Genomic DNA, 21,197 nt, shown 5'->3' on the forward strand with positions numbered 1-21,197 from the left:
ATTGGGGGACACAGGACTGTGGTGTATGCTACTGCTGTCAGGAGGTTGACACTAAGTGAATGAAAAAAAGGTTAGCTCCCCCTCCACAGTATACACCCTCGCCTCGATTGCAGGCGAAACCAGTTCGGTGCAAAAGCAGTAGGAGATCACAACAAGACAAAATCAACCTCAATGCAGGTAACAACATGACTAGAAAACCCACCTGGTATCATAAATACCTATTAATAAACAAAAAGGAGCCAATTGGCTAGCAGGGTGGGTGCTGTGTCCCCCAAAGAGCGTCTCGGAGAAAAGGATTTTACGGTGAGTTATCACAAAAATCCATGTGTCTCCTTCGCCTCATTGGGGGACACAGGATTGTGGGACGTCTTAAAGCAGTTCCTGGGTGGGAAGCTGACTCACCGGTCCAAGCTACACGCACCTCCTGTCTAATGGTACGCCACCGCTGCTTGGAGAATCCTTCTACCCAGGCTTGCGCGTGCTGAAGCCTGAGTACGGACATTGTAATGTTTGGAGAACGTGTGCAGGCTGGCCCAGGTTGCCGCCTTGCATACCTGCTCTGCTGATGCCTGGTGCCGAAGAGCCCAAGAGGCACCCACTGCTCGAGTTGAGTGCGCTCTGATCCCTGCTGGAACAGCTGCGCCTCTGATACGGTAGGATTCCTGGACCGTCAGCCAAATCCACCTGGCTATGGTCGCTTTTCAGGCAGCAAGTCCCTTCCTGTGACCCACGGGGAGCCCGAACAGCGTGTCTGTCTGACGAAAGGATGCCGTCCGTGACGCATACTGCCTGAGAGCTCTCACCAGGTCCAACGTATGAAGAGCTTTTTTTACCCAGTGTACCGGTGCCAGGCAAAAGGAGGGCAAGACAATGTCCTCCTTAATGTGAAATGAGGAAACGACCTTTGGCAGAAAAGGGGGAGCTGGCCTGAGAACTACCTTATCCTTGTGAAACATCAGGAACGGAGCTCGGAATGATAGAGCTGCCAGCTCCGAGACCCGCCTGATTGATGTTATTGCCACGAGAACACCACCTTCCAGGAAAGGTATGTCAAAGAGACAACTTGTAGTGGTTCGAAAGGAGCTTTCTGCAGAATGCTTAGGACCAGGTTAAGGTCCCAGGTGTCCAGAGGGGTCCCATAGGAGGGTACCAAGTGTGAGACCCCCTGGATGAAGGTCTTTACCTGCAGATTGGTAGCAATTATGCGCTGGAACAGGACGGATAAGACAGATATCTGTCTCCTGAGGGAACTTGGAATTAACCCGAGTCTAAGCCAGACTGGAGAAACGCCAAAATGTTGGGAATAGAGAATCTCGGTTGAGAACAACCGTGGTCCCGACACCATGAGAAGAAAATCTTCGAGGTGTGGTGGTAAATACGTGCTGAGGCCGGCTTCCGGGCGCTAACCATTGTAGCAACCACATTGTGTCCGAACCCAGCCTGGGTCAGAATCCAAGATTCAATGGCCAAGCCATCAAACACAGGGCCCCTGAGTAAGGGTGGTAGATCGGGCCCTGGGAAAGTAGGTCTGGGCGCTCTGGCAGTCTCCAGGGAACATCGGTGAGTAGCTGCACCAGATCTGCGTACTACGACGAGGCCAATGTGGGACCAGCAGAATCACTGGAACCCCTTCTGCCTTGATCTTCTTGATGACCCTCAGGAATAGCGGCAGTGGGGGAAATAGGTATGGGAGGCGAAACTGGTTCCATGGCAGAACCAACGCATCCACGGCGATTGCCTGGAGGCCATCAGGTCCACATCCGGGATTCCCCAACATCGGAAAATTTGCCGGAAGACCTCGGAGTGTAGTGACCAGTCCCCGGACGCAAGACCCTGCCGGCTGAGGAAGTCTGCCACCCAGTTCTCTATGCCCGGAATGTGGACTGCCGAGATCACTGAGTGGTTCTCTCGGCCCAGTGAAGGATGTGCCTCACCTCGTGCATGGCAGCCCTGCTGTGGGTGCCCCCCTGATGATTTATGTAAGCCACGGCATTGTCCAATTGAATCCGGACGGGGCGGCCTGCTAGAAGATGATGAAAACGTTGCAAAGCCAGCCGGATCGCTCGTATCTCTAGCAAGTTCATAGGGAGGCGTGCCTCCTGCAGAGACCACCGTCCCTGGGTCGCGTGATGGCGAAAAACCGCTCCCCAGCCGAGGAGACTGGAGTTGGTTGTGACCACCAACCAATGGTCCGGGGAAAGGGTTTCCCCTGAAGGGAGGAACTGTCCACCACCCGAGTGCCTGTCTGACCTGCAAGGACAACCGGCATCGGTGGTCAAGTGTAAACGGGTTCTTGTCCCACGATGCCAAGAGGGCGTGCTGCAGGGGGCCACGATGGAGTTGAGCAAATGGAATTGCTTCCATTGCTGCCATCTTCCCTAAGACCCTCATGCAAAAACGAATGGTATGAGGGACTGGCTGGCGAAGTACCTGGACTCCCTGCCGAAGAGCTAGGGCCTTGTCTCGAGGGAGAATTACCAACCCTTGGGAGGTGTCGAAGATCATCCCTAAAAAGGAAATCCTCTGAGCTGGGACCGGGAAGGATTTCTTCAGGTTGACCAACCACCCTAAGCAGGCAAGAGTATCTAGCTTGATGTTGACACTCTCCTCGCAGGCTCGATATGAAGGGCCCTTGATCAAGAGGTCAACTAAATAAGGCAAGACGACTATGCCCCGGGAGTGCAGGATGGCCATGACGACCGCCATGACATTTGTGAACACTCTGGGGGCGGTAGCTAGCCCGAAGGGGAGAGCTGCGAACTGAAAGTGTAGGCCGTTGATAGCGAAGTGTAGAAATTTCTGATGTGTAGGGAAAATGGGGATGTGCAGGTACGCGTCTTGGATGTCGATAGAGGCCAAACATTCTCCCTGTTCTATGGCAGCTACAACCGAGCGGAGACTCCATCCGGAAATGTCTGACCCTGACAAATCTGTTCAGAAGCTTTACGGTCAGAATGGGCCTGACAGTCCCGTCCTTTTTGGGGATCATGAACAGGTTGGAATAGTGTGAAGTACAGTATTCAGTTGTACAGGACATCTTGTTCTCCAGGATCCATTTTTGTGCTTGCAACGCCATTTTGTTGTTTACAAGATAAATTTTGTAATTAGGTGAAAGTTCGCAGCTGTTATGAAACTACACTGTTCTAGCTTTTACATGATATGAGATATGAGACCCTAAAAGAATGTGCTATTGTTCTATTTTCTACGTCATGCAGCTAGGGACATATTCCGATTTTCTTGCAACACTATTGGCTTATAAAGTGAATGTATTACAATGATGTTATTGGTAGCTGAGTACTTTGCATAATTAAGCAAAATACTATAAAAAGGTGACATAATAAAGGGGGTTAGTGATCTGCCTGGATCCTCCCGTACAGAGACCCCCGTCTCCGTGTGGTCACTCCCAGTTGCTAGCAACGCCCTGTGAATTAATTTGGAAATCACTGGATCAACCGTGAAGGGTTAATTTAGCCCTCCCTAAATAGCTCCCTCAACAGCTTGGCGCCCACTGTGGGGCCCCTGAACAGGGACGCCTCTGCCACCGGAGGACAACAAGACAAAGGACCCTCGGAGTGGACACAGGTGCTGGAAAATTGGGACTGATCATCCCCCACGACAACCACGGTAAGTTGGCAGCTATACTGTTCAGACTGACCGTTGGTGTGGTTTTCCTGTGCTTGTTGTTGCAAAGAGGATCTGAGGTTTGTCCCCATGGTGGGGTGATTCATGGGTGGAATCATATAGAGGTGCAGTCCCGTTGGGGGCCCAGTGCTTGAACCGTACCTCATAAGGGACGGACACCCCGGATTGACCAGTGGTTGTGACTCTCTTTATAGTCAAAATATCCTGATGTCCTGATCATTGTTAGAAATCACGCGTGGTGAAGTGATTGAAGAATGGGTAGGATACGTTACTCAGGTATATATAGATATATATATGTATAATCAGAGGTGTCCGGAGGGATAGTCCGAGACGCCTTCCTCCTTTCACTGAGTACCGTGAATTTTGGGCTTCCCAGAGGGGGTTGACCCGGTGGAAAAAACTGAGACGGCCGCTCCAGTATTGTGCACAACTGAAGTAAGGATATTTAGCTCTAAATGAGAGAATCCATGGAAGGAAAAGAAGAATTTTGTGGCTTGGCATATGAATTGTGTAACGAAGGTGTTAGGAAGAACAGAGAAAGTGAATTCTGATTGTTTCTGTTACTGCTATGTTGAAGAAGGAAAAATTGTCTATTATTATGGCAAGGATGGGATGTATTGTGGTTCAAGAAAGTGACTGTGGTGTGAGAAAGTGATTAAAGAAGGAACTGAGATTAAGGAGACTAATGTGTCAGGCAGACAAATAGTTAAAAGTGATGATTTGAAAGAAGAGGTCTCCCTGCTAGATGACAATTGTACAAGGAGACCGGGAGTAGCAGCCCCCACCTTTGCTGATGGTACCTATTATTATCAGCCGTCAGCCTTAGTAGTGGTTCACCAGATCCAGAAAAAAAAAAAAAAGTTTTCAGAAGACTTTAACCCGCTCTGTTCAGCAGAGAGAGAGAGAAAAGAAAAAAAAAAACAAGCTAGCAGCCGTAGCTGCTCCAGCCCCCTCCCATCGCCCCCACTGCAGCTATGAACACACAGCTCCCCCTCAAACTCCAGCTCCCACGCTCCAATATCTCTTGAGAACCTTACTCCTCAGCCCCTCGCTGCTAATTCTCGTCAGCAATTCTGGCGCTGTGCCCGATTCGGACATTTTCAGAGAGATTGTCATACAGGCCGCTGTTTTAATCGGAGTAGATGGCAGACCCAATTAATATACTTTTATAAACCCCATAAAACCCTTCCCCGAGGTTACTACTCAGTTTGTAATCTTTCCCACATGTCCTGTAAATTTACTAGGGGCAGATTTATTATCACAGTTCCGCTCCGAAATACAATTTCAAGATGATGGTCAGATGGCTCTTACGTTACATAACCCCTATGCAGATGAAGACAGTGAAGAAATCTGTATTTTGCATGCCCTTCTTACGGTTATGATGGCCCTGATAGGCTCAGATCCACCCCCAATATTACTCTTTTGTCCCAAATACCCCAGGATGCTGCTTGGTTTACAGTTATTGATCTTACCAATGCCTTCTTTAGCATTCCGTTACACCCAGATTGCCAGTTTCTATTTGAATTCACTTATCAGGGACGACAGTTAACATGGACAGTTATGCCATAAGGGACCCAAAACAGTCCCAACCAGTTTGCAAAAAATATGAGCAGGTGTCTTTTGCCATTGTTGCCACTGTTAGCCTCCTTAAGTATCTGGCAGCACTGAACTGTCGGGTTTCGGCCTCGAGACTTGGGTTCTGCCTTGGTCAAGTGATATTCTTGGGTCACTGTCTCCTTCAGGGTGCCAGACACCTCGCAGAAGAAAGAAAAAATAGCTGTGAGCTTCCTTCCTTTCCCAAAAAATGAAAATAGATGAAACTGAACTCCAGCGTTTTCTTGGACTATGCACTTATTGTTGTCAGTGGATACCGGATGCATCCCGCATAATGCAACCCCTTTACAATGCCTTGAAAGACGGTATAATGAACTATAAGGAAAGATGGCAGTGATGAGGATTACCTCCAATATGATTGTCCCCAATTTCTGATAGAGGAAACAGCTACTCCACCAAATGTCAGTGAGAATCCACTCCCAAATCCCGATCTGGTGTTATACACGGATGGTTCAAGATATGCTGATGAGTTTGGTAGATTCCACACGGGATACGCTGTTACCACAGAGGACACTGTAGTGCATGCAGCTGCGCTCCCGCCCTCACAGTCAGCACAAGAAGCAGAACTCCAGGCTCTGTCTACTGCATGTACTTTGGCCAAGAACAGACAGGCTAATATATACACGGACTCACGGTATGCATTTGGTATTGCTCATGATTTTGGGGCTCTATGGGCCAATCGAGGGTTTATTACTACTGCCGGAACCCCAGTGAAAAATGCTGAAGCTGTTAAAACCCTCATGGACTCGATCAAATTACCTACTCAGGTGGCCATTATCAAAGTTAAGGCGCACGGTCCTAGGATCACTCCACAGACTGTTGGCAACACATTTGCGGATATGCAAGCAAAAGCCGCCGCTCTTTTACCCGTTGAACCAACCATACCAACTATGGTGACCACACGCTCTCAGCGTAAACAGTTACAAGAAGCATTAACCCTACAAGAACCTGATGATCTACAACAGACTGAAGTTTTCTGTTGGACCCCGCGAGACCACTTAATGACAATGCAGAGAATGTCTCCAAAGGAAAAGGTGAAGCAATGGAAGACTGATGGGGCACGTATGGATAATGGTCTCTGGAAAAAGGACCAACTCGTGTGTCTCCCTAAGCGGATGTACCCTGCTATTGCCACATGGGCGCATGGACCTATATATCAAGGAAATAATCAGGCCCTTGCACTGGTGCAAAAATTCTACTTGGCCCCGGTTCTCTAGTTGGCCGGAAGCATTCCCTGTTACCAACATGACTGCAAAGACAACAGCAAAGAAACTGGTGATGGAAGTCATATGCAGATATGGGGTTCCAGAAGTTGTTGAAAGTGATCAAGGCCCGGCCTTTTCTTCTCATGTGTACCAAGAAGTTCTGACAATGCTTGGATCCACTGTAGCCCTCCATATTCCGTACCACCCACACTCCAGTGGGAAAGTTGAGAGGCTGAACGGCACACTGAAGGGACAATTGACCAAAATGATGCAGGAGACTACAGCTGCATGGCCAGAGCTCCTACCCATTGTACTATACCACATCCGTACTACCCCTATTGCAAAACATGGCCTGTTCTCATATGAGATATTGTTTGGTGCTAGGCCCCCAGTTGCAAATTTCCAGCATCAGCAGTTATCAGAAGAAATTGACCATGCTGTTCAATGTGTTATTCAGCTTAGTAAAAATCTTGCTAACACCTATGTTCTAGTTTCCTCTTCTTTTCCAGATTCAGCAGAAACCGACACCTGTTATAACCTGAAGCCTAGTGATTTGGTTGTCGTGAAGAGGCATGTCAGGAAGCACGGACTAGAACCCTTGTATGACGGTCCCTATCAAGTTCTCCTCATCTCCCCTACATCAGTGAAACTAGAAGGAAGACTGACTTGTATTCACGCATCGCACTGCAAGCTGGTTAAACAAGCTAATAGCAAATAAAGGGGACATAATGTTTTAGTTTTTCGCATTTTCCATATTAATATTGGTGGAAGATAAAAGTTAAAGTTAGAAGATATTCAAAGACTCAGAGATCAATACGGTAAAGACAATGATCGTAATAAGGACAGTTGGTGGTCAGACACCTTCTCCTTTCTCAATCCAGCCAATTGGTTTAAGGGAATTGGGGGCTGGGTAGCTGGGATCTTACAAAGCTTATTACACATTGCTGCCTGTATCCTTGTTGCATATGTGATACTAAAACTTGTTTTTTGGTGTATTTCTGTATGTATTAGGAAATTCTGCATTAAAACAGCTAATGATGATACCAAAGGCGTCGTTGCCCCTTCTCTTCTCTGCACCGATCTTAAAAGGATACTTGATGAAGATGTTGAAGCCATGCACATGGCTACCTACAAAAGATCTCCACCACCGTTATCAAAAATTGTTATTCGTAAATTGTAGTATACAGGGGGGATGGGTGCGCCGCGACAGCCATGACTGATAACACGGCATCAGTCATGTGAAGACCAGTAAACCTCAAGCTGTTAGCTTGGGATAGCACCTCTGATGCTGCATATGTGTTAACAAAATTTATCTAGGGAGGACTGTGAAGTACAGTTTTCAGGTGTACAGGACATCTTGTTCTCCAGGATCCATTTTTGTGCTTGCGACGCCATTTTGTTGTTTACAAGATAAATTTTGTAATTAGGTGAAAGTTCGCAGCTGTTATGAAACTACACTGTTCTAGCTTGTACAAGATATGAGACCCTAAAAGAATGTGCTATTGTTATATTTTCTACGTCACGCAGCTAGGGACATATTCCGATTTTCTTGCAACACTATTGGCTTATAAAGTGAATGTATTACAATGATGTTATTGGTAACTGAGTACTTTGCATAATTAAGCAAAATACTATAAAAAGGTGACATAATAAAGGGGGTTAGTGATCTGCCTGGATCCTCCCGAACAGAGACCCCCGTCTCCATGTGGTCATTCCCAGTTGCTAGCAACGCCGTGAATTAATTTGGAAATCACTGGATCAACCGTGAAGGGTTAATTTAGCCCTCCCTAAATAGCTCCCTCAACAATAGAACCCCTGACATCTTTTGCTTTCCGGTACGGGGATGACAACACCGTTTTGCCGGAGCAATTCGATGTCCTTGAACAAGGCCTGTGCCCAGGATTCCATTTTGGGAGGACAAGAAAGAAAAAATAATCTTGGGGGCTGTTTGACAAAGTCTAATTTGTACCCCGAGGATACCAGCTCCCCTACCCATGTGTCTAGAATGACGGAGAGCCAGGAACTTGCCTCGAGTCATTTGGCTGAAGATCTTTGGGACCTAGGTCCCCTTGATCTGGGCGGTTGGGATCGCATTCTCCGAAATGGGTTGGCTCTAAAGTATATGAGACCTGACGATCCCTGTCCTGGTTGGGGCGACCTGCAACGGCGGAGTTGGTTGCTGAAGCCCACATGGGGTTGCGAAAAAACTGAAACCATGTCTGAAGCTGCTGACGAAAAGGCTGTTTAACCCTTTGTTGAGGGAGAAAACTGCTCTTTCCCCCTGTGGAGTCAGAGATAAGCTGGTCTAACTTCTCAACTTCTCACCGAAAAGGCGGCCGCTCTGATAAGATAAAGAAGTTAAGGACTTCTTGGGGGTTGATGCCAAGTCCTCAACCAGATAGCCCTTCTAATAGAAATTGCATTTGCGGCAGCGAGTGCTGCGCAGCTACAGTTAGGTCCATATATATTTGGACAGAGGCAACATTTTTCTAAATTTTGGTTCTAGACATTACCACAATGAATTTTAAACAAAACAATTCAGATGCAGTTGAAGTTCAGACTTTCAGCTTTCATTTGAGGGTATCCACATTAAAATTGGATGAAGGGTTTAAGAGTTTCAGCTCCTTAACATGTGCCACCCTATTTTTAAAGGGAACAAAAGTAATTGGACAGATTAAATAATTGTAAATAAAATGTTCATTTCTAGTACTTGGTTGAAAACTGTTGGCAATGACTGCCTGAAGCCTTGAACTCATGGACATCACCAGACGCTGTTTCTCTTCCTATTTGATGCTATGCCAGGCCTTCACTGCTGTGGTTTTTAGTTGCTGTTTGTTTGTGGGCCTTTCTGTCTGAAGTTTAGTCTTTAACAAGTGAAATGCATGCTCAATTGGGTTGAGATCAGGTGACTGATTTGGCCATTCAAGAATATTCCACTTCTTTGCTTTAATAAACCCCTGGATTGCTTTGGCTTTATGTTTTGGGTCATTGTCCATCTGTAGTATGAAACGACAACCAATCAGTTTGGCTGCATTTGGCAGGATCTGAGCACACAGTATGGCTCTGAATACCTCAGAATTCATTCGGCTGCTTCTGTCCTGTGTCACATCATCAATAAACACTAGTGACCCAGTGCCACTGGCAGCCATGCATGCCCAAGCCATCACACTGCCTCCGCCATGTTTTACAGATGATGTGGTATGCTTTGGATCATGAGCTGTACCACGCCTTCGCCATACTTTTCCCTTTCCATCATTCTGGTAGAGGTTGATCTTGGTTTCATCTGTCCAAAGAATGTTCTTCCAGAACTGTGCTGGCTTTTTTAGATGTTTTTTAGCAAAGTCCAGTCTAGCCTTTTTATTCTTGATGCTTATGAGTGGTTTGCACCGTGCAGTGAACCCTCTTTATTTACTTTCATGCAGTCTTCTCTTTATGGTAGATTTGGATATTGATACGCCTACCTCCTGGAGAGTGTTGTTCACTTGGTTGACTGTTGTGAAGGGGTTTCTCTTCACCAAGGAGATTATTTTGCGATCATCCACCACTGTTGTCTTCCGTGGGCGCCCAGGTCTTTTTGCATTGATGAGTTCACCAGTGCATTTTCTTTCTTTCTCAGGATGTACCAAACTGTAGATTTTGCCACTCCTAATGTTGTAGCAATTTCTAGGATGGGTTTTTTCTGTTTTTGCAGCTTAAGGATGGCTTGTTTCACCTGCATGGAGAGCTCCTTTGACAGCATGTTTCCTTCACAGCAAAACCTTCCAAATGAAAGCACCACACCTTAAATCAAGTCCAGGCCTATTATCTGCTTAATTGAGAATGACATAACGAAGGGATTGCCCACACTTGTCCATGAAATAGCCTTGGAGTCAATTGTCCAATTACTTTTGGTCCCTTTAAAAACAGGGTGGCAAATGTTAAGGAGCTGAAACTCCTAAACCCTTCATCCAATTTTAATGTGGATACCCTCAAATGAAAGCTGAAAGAAGTCTGAACTTCAACTGCATCTGAATTGTTTTGTTTAAAATTCATTGTGGTAATGTCTAGAACCAAAATTAGAAAAATGTTGTCTCTGTCCAAATATATATGGACCTAACTGTAGCTGACGCCAAAGACGCATTAATCAAATAGTCTGCAGCCAACGCAATCTGATTAGCAATATCTGCTACCTCTGCAGGCAGGTCCATACCCTGCAAGGCTCTGTTTAATGATTTCGACCAAGAACCCACGGCCTTAGCTACCCAAGTTGCTGCGAACGCGGGAGAGAGTGCTGAACCCAACGCCTCAAATACTGAGCGAGCCAGGGTCTCTATGAGACGGTCGGTGGGATCCTTGATAGAGGAACCATTAGGTATGGACAAGAGGGTTTTAGAGGCCAAGCGCGGCACGGGTGGATCTACCGCCGGGGATTCCGCCCACCTTTTACGGAGATCAAGGGCAAACGGGTATCTTGCCTCGAGCGCTTTCTGGCCTGAGAAACGCCTGTCCGGCCATTCCCTGTGTCGTTGTACTATGTCGTCAAACTCTGGGTGAGCTGCAAATATTCTATGAGGCTGCTTGACCCGCTTAAATGACACCTTGTGCCCTGAGGCCAGGGTGGATTCATTGTCAATCCCCAGGGTCTGGTTGACGGCCTCGATAAGGCTGTCCACTGTTTCCTGGTAACCCGGAGTTACTAAGTCAAGGAGCTCGTTCGAGTCGTAATCTGAGTTCTGCTTGTTATCGACTACTGGCGAGTGCGAGCGAGAGAGAGGCAGAGCTCACGGATGCCAAGGCACCGGACGGACCGGGAGACGCTGTGTGGGTTCGTTTCCCCCACGTCTGCCTAGTGAGAGAGCGGCCCCTGCAGGCCGGAGGCTCCTGTGAGGTGGAGGACCCCTCTAAGACAAGCGAGCCGCTATCCCTGCCCCTATCTGGGGCTCAAAGGGACTCGATTGCTTTCGTAAGCGATGCCATGGACTGCGACAGAGACAGAGCCCATTCCGGGGGGGCTAGGAACACTGGGCTCGGTCACAGGGGAGGGCTCCTGGGCACGTTCGGACTCGCAGGCCTCACAGATTGGAAGGCGGACCGACAGGAGGTGCACGCAGTATACAGAAACATGTGCGTCTTAGCCTTTCTGGACATGGTAGCCCTGCTTAGGTGATGTCTGCAGGGGGGGGGTTACTGCTTAGCCTCTGGCAAAACACAGAGGGTGGCCTTCCTCCTCCAGGGGTAGCACTTACCCCAGTCCTGTGTTCCCAGTCCTGGATCCCCTTAGGTATCCAGCCTGCCGAACAGCTGCACCTTTTTTCAGGCGTGTGGGCGGTCCTGCCGGAAGAAGAGGCACCACTGGTGATGCCATATGGGCAGAGCTTCTGCCCGCGGCCTAGCCCCGGCTGAAGCCGGGGACTAAATTTTTCGGCGCCTGCCCGAGACTCCGGGGGTGGGTCCGCCGGAAGTACACGCATCACGGGGGCGGGACTTCCACCCGCGGCCTAGTACAGGCAGAATACGGGGAATAAATTTACGGCACCCACTCGGACACGGGGCGCGGGACCTCCAGAAACAGAGGCCTGGGTAGGACATGAACTCGAGCGCTACAGCTGTGGGGGCGCATGCTGGCGCCCAAACCAGTGATGCAGCCCAGGAATCCACAATGTGCCGACCCTGGAGGTCCCAGCTCACCTCCTTCCGCGCCTCACCCCTGGAGCTTCAGCTGTTCCTCAGGTTGGGGGGGGGGGGGAGAGGGGCTTCATCAAAAAATCAAGGATGGTGCTGGCACCCTAACTCCATCCTCCCTCCAAGGGACGAGGATAGGGACCATCCGAATCTTTCCACTAATGCAGTCCTTGCATTGGTGGTGCAGTGGGAGGCTGCACGGACTACCTGTGCCTCTGTACAGCCTAGGGTTTCAATACCTTAGGGTGGTCAGGGCGAGCCGGCATCATGGCCTACGTTGCGGGAGAGGATACCTGGAGGTGACACTCGCACATGCTCGCCCGTTGTTGGTTTGGGGAGTTCGGACCCTTTCAATAGGGTCAGTCGCCCCTGTCTCATGTTCATGGGAAAAACAGAAAAAATGAAAAGAGTCTGGAAAAAGACCAGATGTGTGTGCCTCCTAGGACACTAAGCAAGAACTGGTTTCGCCTGCAATCGAGGTGAGGGTGTATACTGCGGAGGAGGAGCTAACTTTTATTCATTCACTTAGTGTCAGTCTCCTGGCGGCAGTAGCATACACTACAGTTCTGTGACCCCTAATGAGGCGAAGGAGAAAAATACAGGGTTTCCACATGATTAAAAAATGGAGGACTCTTGGAAGAGCAGTACGATAGCATCTGCAAGAAGTTTGCATGTTCTCCCCGTGTTTGCATGGGTTTACTCCGGGTTCTCCAGTTTCTCCCCACACACATACTGACAGGAAATTTAGGTTGTGAGCCCCAATAGGGGCAGCAATAACAATGTATGGAAAGACTGTGGAATGCGATAGAGCTATATAAGCAAAGCAAAATAAATAAATAAAATAGATGGAGGACTCTTGAAAAGCAATATGGCTTCTATGATCCAGTCCAGCAAAATTTGTGCTTTCAAACTTAGCCAAATGTCCCTCTCAGTCTGAGTCCTGCAGTTTGCCAGAACACTGTTAGCGTCCAGATGTTAAGCATTGTAGTAACAGGAAGAAACCACTTAAACATTTACAGTGTGCGTGTCTCCAGAAGCACTAGCTGGGCACCATTATTTGTACACCAAAATGGTATATTGGCAATTTTCGCTCTCCGACATCCACTGAGTGCTAGTTTCCAGAGAATACCTGTGGAGTCAAAATAGTCACTACTCCTATAGATGAATTGACTGAGAACAATTGAGTCAATTTTTTGACTCTTTCTGTTTTTCTGCTGTTCTGTCACAGAAGGTGATCTGCAAATGGTGCCGACAAACTATTCTAGCAGAATCTGCATTCCAATAGCCAAATGGCGCTCCTTCCCTTCCAAGCCCTGCCTTGTGCCCAACAGTAACATTTTGTCCGATTCAAAAGAAGTGGCAAAATAAATTATGAGCTCCAATTTTACTATTTCTCTTTGTTAAATTGAAAATAATTTCGTTAAATCAACAATTCAAGTTACATTTTCTTTTTTCATTCCAATTTTTGTTGATTATTGTGGTACACATAAAAGGGTAAAACTACCTGAATGTCTTTTTTATACTATGAGGGGTGCATTTTTCTAAAATCAGGCCCCTCCAAGTAGCTTCAAAAGTGATGCCAGTTTACGTAATGGTTGGGAAGGGTTTCCTGCAAAATGACGTAAACTTATCATTGCGATCATGCGGACAAAGGAGCAGTGCCTGCCTAATCTGTGCCAAGAGCACAGTGTTATCCGCAGCCGCCGGCTTCCTGCAGCTGCCCGGCTTTCACGTTTGCAGCTACTGAAGGGAATCAATATTCACTAAATTCCACGCCTATGGGAGTGGAGAGCAGTGAATATTTATTGCCTTAAGTAGCAGGCACACGCAAATGCCCGGCAGTTGCAAGAAGCCAGCTGCTGCGGCTAACACTGTGCTCCCTACTAAAGAGCCATTAATATTCACTGATTTCCAGTGAATATTTATTTCTCTATAGCAGAGGGCACAGGAGTTAGCCGCAGCCGCCAGCTCCTGCCTCCTGTGACCCACTGCTCCACCCCTTCCGCTCCCCCACCTCCCCGTCACAACAGCTGGAGCAGGTACATCCAGACTATAAGACACGCTCCCCATTTTCCTCCACATTTTTGCAGGAAAAAAAGAGCGTCTTATAGCCCGAAAAATAAGACTGATATCAGTGAAAACATCATATTGTCCAACAAAAAAAAACATACCTCTCGTGAAGAAACCAGATTGCATCTTAATTTCCCAGACAACCATGTCTTTGTAAACCCACAAGAATTGACTTTTTATCTGTCTATTGGCTTGTGGATTTAAGTGTTTATGTCTGGTGGGTCAAGAAGACAGACTTGCATACCATTTAACATACTGTGTAAAGGCCCCGTCACACACAGCGATTTCGCTAGCTAGGTGGCTTTGGACCTTGTATGGACAGTAAGGACTGTCACCTCCCTACGCTTGTCGTTATCTCTTCTCTGTGTGTATATCACAGATGGAATAGCGACCCTGGAGCTGTGATTTTGTGTCAACTGGCTTTGGACCTTCTACGGACTCTATGGACTGTTCTCGGTCATCTCCCTACGCTTGTCAATATCTCTTCTCTGTGTGTATATCACAGATGGAATATCGACCCTGGGAGCTCTGACGTAACATCTACTGTTATCCAGGTGAGTCAGCGGAAGGGTTAGGCCCTGTAATGTGCACCATGTTGGGGGTAATTGCTGGGATTTTTCTGTTTGCTATTGGGTGTAGTGGTTCAATAAAGTATTGCCACACTGTTTTACCCTAACCCTGTGTTGTCTGTGTAGTATGTTGCCCACGGGGAGATAGAGCGGGCGTTCAATGGTATGAGCCCTGGTCCATGCAGTCTTGCTAAAGAAAGCCAGGCCAGCGGACGAGAGTACCCACTAACCCTGTTTCTCCACACCTCTATAAAGCTCCATTAGAGGAGAAATAAAAACGTTTTAGCTCTCAAAATTTAGCGATGCAAAAACAATTCTTTCTTCTATAACATAGTTTTTATTGTGTAAAAGAGGTGGAAGATCTCCATTAACGAGGCAGATGGGAGTCACTTTGGATGCCGTCTGGCCTTAATGAACTCATTGAATGTGGTTTTGAGCGCTTTTAGGGGAGCAAGTTTTGAAATGGTGTCACTTTGGGGTATTTTTTGGAGTATTTTCTGTCATGTCAGTCACTTCAAATATGATCTAGACCCTAAAAAATTGGTTTTGTAAATTTTGTTAGCAAATGAGAAATTGAGGATAATCGTTTAACCATTCTAACCTCCTAAAAATTAGGTTTCAAACACGATGCTGATCTGAAGTAGACATGTGGGAAATGTTATTTTTCATCTATTTTGTGAGATATAATCTTGTATAAAGTCATAAAAATAAAAATATTTAAAATTGCAACATTTTCTACATTTTTGCCAAAACTCCAATATTTTCACAAATAAATGTAAAAAATATCATCCTACATTTACCGCTATCATAAGATACAGTGTGGGGCCTGATTAGGAACACAAAACTGTCTGCAATGGAAAGTTATTAAATCAGAGGATCTTGGGCAGTAACTACTGTAGACAAAAACTGTGACATCTCTGGGTAATTATAGTATGTGACAAGTTGGCAGTTGACAATCTAAACTATCATAGGTGCCAATATTTTGGGGCAGATGAGTTTCTTTATGACATATTAGACATTTAGAGAGAATTTTTCAACATTGTCAACTAAAATGGAGTTACATTAATTTATGATGGATCACTGGATCTCCTATAAGTCCTGGCTAGAAAGGTAGAAAAAGTATTAGTGCTCCTCGTTTCAGGAGAGATTCTACAGTAATTTTAAAAAATCATGAAATTCATGATATGCAGTCATAAGTGCCATCAACCACACACAGAGACATAGCAACGCATAAGTATAGTGGGTTTTTCTGTTGCTTATTGTGAACTTATTTGAAGTCAATCTGTTTCTTCCTAACAGAAACTGCTATAAAGCTATTGCTTTCAAAAAAAGTCCCAAAACCCTGGAGTTTGTATCTAGTTGAACCCTTTTTGTATAGTAATTTACCCTGATGTGACTCTTATCTGCATTTTATGGTTATTACTCACCTGGATAGTCATATGTAGGAATCTCCTCTTTACAGTTATAGGTTTCCTCTTTACATCGCACATCATCCATCACACATGGCTCTATAATAATTTTGCTCATATCGTTACCCTGAAATAAATATTGCAAAAGTCGCGTGAAATGATTCAGAAAAACTGAAAAGATAAATTATTAACAAAATGTTTCTAATAAAATGGCCCTTCAGTGTGTAATATGGGGGGATAAAGCGAGACTGAACACAAGAACATCACAGCCATCTACACATCATAGGGGAGATCTCATGACACCTTCTCTCCATCTACCTGATCATCCTGAGGAACATTGGGATCTTCTTGTTTACAGTCCTGTGGAAGAAGACGGGGACATCTCTCTGGTGTTGTCCTCTTACTGGATAGAACTGGAGGAAACACATACAGGGACTGAATTCATTCTTTACATACAGATAATTATAGGCCATGTGTATTTAGTTCTGTCTATTACCTGGTGATGTGAGGGGCTGGGGATCCTCCATCATGACGTCCTTGTACAGATCTTTGTGTCCTTCTAAATACTCCCACTCCTCCATGGAGAAATAGACGGTGACATCCTGACACCTTATAGGAACCTGACACATACAATGACACCATCATCCCCCTGATCATACCATTACTGTATAATGTCCCAGCATTCCCAGCAGTGTCACCTCTCCAGTCAGCAGCTCAATCATCTTGTAGGTGAGTTCTAGGATCTTCTGGACCTTGATATCCTCATGTATCAGGGGGTGAGGTGGAGGCCCAGTAATTGGACTCAGGGGTCTTCCCCATCCCTCAGACACAGGGTCCTGACAGCGCTCCATAGAGGTCTTCTTCACTACTGTGTAATCCTGGTTATGGAGAGACACATTAATAAATCTCACTACAGACATTTCCAGAGTCCTCACCTCTCCAGTTCTGTCCATCAGTTATTCCCATAGATAAGAATTATGTAATGTGACGTCATCAGAATCTCTCACCTCTCCAGTAAGCCGGAAGAGGATGTCTAGTGTGAGGTGTAATATCCTCTCCGCCATCTTGTCCCTGTCCATATCCATCCTTGACAGATCAATAAGGAAAATTCTATTATATAGAAGCTATTCACTTAGAGGATCCGATATTAGAGACCTGAATGGGAAGAAGATGACGATGTCACATCATAAAGATCCTGTGTAATAACACAATAACTGGGGATAATAAGGGGAAACAGATGAGATGTGACGTGAAGATTTTGTATTTATTATTTCTCCATTGTTGGAAGATCCCTTTCTTCCCTGATCTTTGCCGTTACTGTACAGCATGATGCGGAGGCTGTTTTCTCACTGTCACATACTGTTACGTGATGCCAATTGCAAGGGTTCCTTGGATGCTGTGGTCAACAACGACCATCTCAACCAAATGGATAAACACTACATCAGCATCTCGCTATGCGAGCACAGGGCGTCGATTGTTACCATGGCAGCCAGAAAAAAAATAACAAACGTTCTGGTACTTGGAGATTGATGACATAAATGTCATATTTCCTCCCAAGAAATTAGATATTATTGTGGAAAAGTCGTACAACAAATATTCCCTATAAAGGGTTGGACTGGCCCACCGGGACATCGGTGAAATGCTGGGTGGGCCCCAGAGAGAGGAGGAAGAAGAAACCAAAAACAATTTAGGAACGCAAGCCCTGTAAAACTGCAGGAGAGCATGCTGACCCGCTGCCATGACTAGGCGCGTGACTTGGGGGAGCCTGGTGCCAGGGCTGGCACCGGGACTCACCCTTAAATACTCACCTCTCCTCGTTCCCAACAGCTGCATTGTCTTCAGTGCCCTCTGACTCTGCGATGTCAGGGCAAAGGGCATGAGGACATCGCTACAGCGCGTTTAGCCTCTCTGTCCTGAGCACTGCATAGAGCAAGAAGAGAAGCTGAGTAGACGCTGAGTGGCACCACCATTGATTTCAGACAATTTTGCGTTCAAAAAGTCAAATGGTGCTCCCTCCTTTCCGTGTGCCCAAACAGTGGTTTACCCCAACATATGGGGCATCAGGGTACTCAAGACAAATTGCACACCACCTTTGAGGGTCTAATTTCTCCTGTTACCCTTGGGAAAATAAAAAAAGATCGGGGGCTAAAAAATCATTTTTGTGGAAAAAATTTTTTTTTTCCTTCACTAATCTGTGTTATAAGCGTCTGTGAAGCATTTTGGGGTTCTAAGTGCTCACCACACATCTAGATAAGCACCTTAGGGGGTTTAGTTTCCAAAATGGGGTCACTTGTGGGGGGTTTCTACTTTTTATAGGCACATCAGGGGCTCTGCAAACGCAACATGACGCCCGCAAAATATTCCATCAAAGTCTGCATCCCAAAACGGCGCTCCTTCCCTTCCTAACTCTCCCATGTGCCCAAACAGTGGTCCCCCCCCACATATGGGGTATTAGAGGTCCAATTTCTCCTGTTATCCTTGGGAAAATAAAAAAAGAGAGCTAAAAAAATCCTTTTTGAGGGAAAAAAATGATTTTTTATTTTTACAGCTCTGCGTTATAAACTTGTGTGAAGCACTTGGAGGTTCAAAGTGCTCACCACACATCTAGATAAGTGAAATGGCGCTCCTTCCATTCCAAGCCCTGTCGTGCGCCCAAACAGTAAATTACACATGGGGTATCGGCGTATTCAGGAGAAATTGCACAACACATTTTGTGGTTCATTTTCTCTTTTTACACTTGTGAGAATAAAAAAAATTGGTTCTGAAGTGAAATGTTTGTAAAAAAAAAACAGTTAAAGGTTAATTTTTTCCTTCCACATTGCTTCAGTTCCTGTGAAGCACGTAAAGGGTTAGTAAACTTCTTGAATGTGGTTTTGAGCACCTTGAGGGGTCCAGATTTTAGAATGGTGTCACTTTTGGGTATTTTCTGTCATATAGACCCCTCAAAGTGACTTCAAATGTGAGGTGGTCCCTAAAAAAATAGTTTTGTAAATTTTATTGTAAAAATGAGAAATCGCTGGTCAACTTTTAACCCTTATAACTTCCTAACAAAAAAAATTGGTTCCAAAATTGTGCTCATGTGAAGCAGACATGTGGGAAATGCTATTTATTAAATATTTTTGCGACATATCTCTTTGATTTAAGGGCATAAAAATTAAAAGTTTGAAAATTGCAAAATGTTAACATTTTTTGCCATATTTCCGTTTTTTCATAAATAAACGCAAGTCATATCAAAGAAATTTTACCACTATCATAAAGTAAAATATGTCGCAAAAAAATAATCTCAGAATCAGCGGGATCCGTTAAAGTGTTCCAGAGCTACAGTCATATGTAAAATTTTGGGCACCCCTATTAATGTTAACCTTTTTTCTTTATAACAATTTTGGTTTTTGCAACAGGTATTTCAGTTTCATATATCTAATAACTGATGGACTCAGTTATATTTCTGGATTCAAATGAGGTTTATTGTACTAACAGAAAATGTGCAATCTGCATTTAAACAAAATTTGACCGGTGCAAAAGTATGGGCACCCTTATCATTTTCTTGATTTGAACACTCCTAACTACTTTTTACTGACTTCCTGAAGCACTAAATTGGTTTTGTAACCTCAATGAGCTTTGAACTTCATAGCCAGGTGTATCAACTCATGAGAAAAGGTATTTAAGGTGGCCACTTGCAAGTAGTTCTCCTATTTGATTCTCCTATGAAGAGTGGCATCATGGGCTCCTCAAAACAACTCTCAAATGATCTGAAAACAAAGATTATTCAACATAGCTTTTCAGGGGAAGGATACAAAAAGTTGTCTCAGAGATTTAACCTGTCAGTTTCCACTGTGAGGAACATAGTAAGGAAATGGAAGAACACAGGTACAGTTCTTGTTAAGCCCAGAAGTGGCAGGCCAAGAAAAATATCAGAAAGGCAGAGAAGAAGAATGGTGAGAACAGTCAAGGACAATCCACAGACCACCTCCAAAGACCTGCAGCATCATCTTGCTGCAGATGGTGTCACTGTGCATCGGTCAACAATACAGCACATGCACAAGGAGAAGCTGTATGGGAGAGTGATGCGAAAGAAGCCGTTTCTGCAAGCACGCCACAAACAGAGTCGCCTGAGGTATGCAAAAGCACATTTGGACAAGCCAGTTACATTTTGGAAAAAGGTCCTGTGAACTGATGAAACAAAGATTGAGTTGTTTGGTCATACAAAAAGGCGTTGTGCATGTGCTGTATTGTTGACCGATGCACAGTGACACCATCTGCAGCAAGATGATGCTGCCGGTCTTTGGAGGTGGTCTGTGGATTGTCCTTGACTGTTCTCACCATTCTTCTTCTCTGCCTTTCTGATATTTTTCTTGGCCTGCCACTTCTGGGCTTAACAAGAACTGTACCTGTGTTCTTCCATTTCCTTTCTATGTTCCTCACAGTGGAAACTGACTGGTTAAATCTCTGAGACAACTTTTTGTATCCTTCCCCTGAAAAGCTATGTTGAATAATCTTTGTTTTCAGATCATTTGAGAGTTGTTTTGAGGAGCCCATGATGCCACTCTTCATAGGAGAATCAAATAGGAGAACTACTTGGAAGTGGCCACTTTAAATACCTTTTCTCATGATTTGATACACCTGGCTATGAAGTTCAAAGCTCAATGAGGTTACAAAACCAATTTAGTGCTTCAGGAAGTCAGTAAAAAGTAGTTAGGAGTGTTCAAATCAAGAAAATGATAAGGGTGCCCATACTTTTGCACTGGTCAAATCTTGTTTAAATGCAGATTGCACATTTTCTGTTAGTACAATAAACCTCATTTGAATCCAGAAATATAACTGAGTCCATCAGTTATTAGATATATGAAACTGAAATACCTGTTGCAAAAACCAAAATTGTTATAAAGAAAAAAGGTTAACATTAATAGGGGTGCCCAAACTTTTACATATGACTGTATAACCTCAAAGTGACAGTGGTCAGAATTGCAAAAATTGGCCTGGTCATTAAGCTGCAAATTGTCTCCGTCACTAAGGGGTTAAATACTGTA

At 45.3% G+C, this 21,197-nt stretch overlaps 1 protein-coding gene across 1 annotated transcript in view; it reads right to left on the minus strand.

Annotated features, from left to right (window-relative positions):
* LOC141052993 (uncharacterized) overlaps positions 1 to 21,197 on the minus strand; it is a 136,821-nt gene that overhangs the window by 81,605 nt on the left and 34,019 nt on the right. Inside the window, 7 exon segments of the mRNA XM_073550316.1 lie at positions 16,189 to 16,297; positions 16,489 to 16,583; positions 16,667 to 16,790; positions 16,869 to 17,048; positions 17,178 to 17,322; positions 17,324 to 17,365; positions 17,979 to 18,024. Of these exon segments, the coding sequence (XP_073406417.1) occupies positions 16,189 to 16,297; positions 16,489 to 16,583; positions 16,667 to 16,790; positions 16,869 to 17,048; positions 17,178 to 17,322; positions 17,324 to 17,365; positions 17,979 to 18,024 (741 nt within the window).

The sequence above is a fragment of the Dendrobates tinctorius genome, unplaced genomic scaffold (genome assembly GCF_039654945.1).
Source record: "Dendrobates tinctorius isolate UK_male_01 unplaced genomic scaffold, ASM3965494v1 ptg000164l, whole genome shotgun sequence".
Taxonomy (NCBI): domain Eukaryota; kingdom Metazoa; phylum Chordata; class Amphibia; order Anura; family Dendrobatidae; genus Dendrobates; species Dendrobates tinctorius.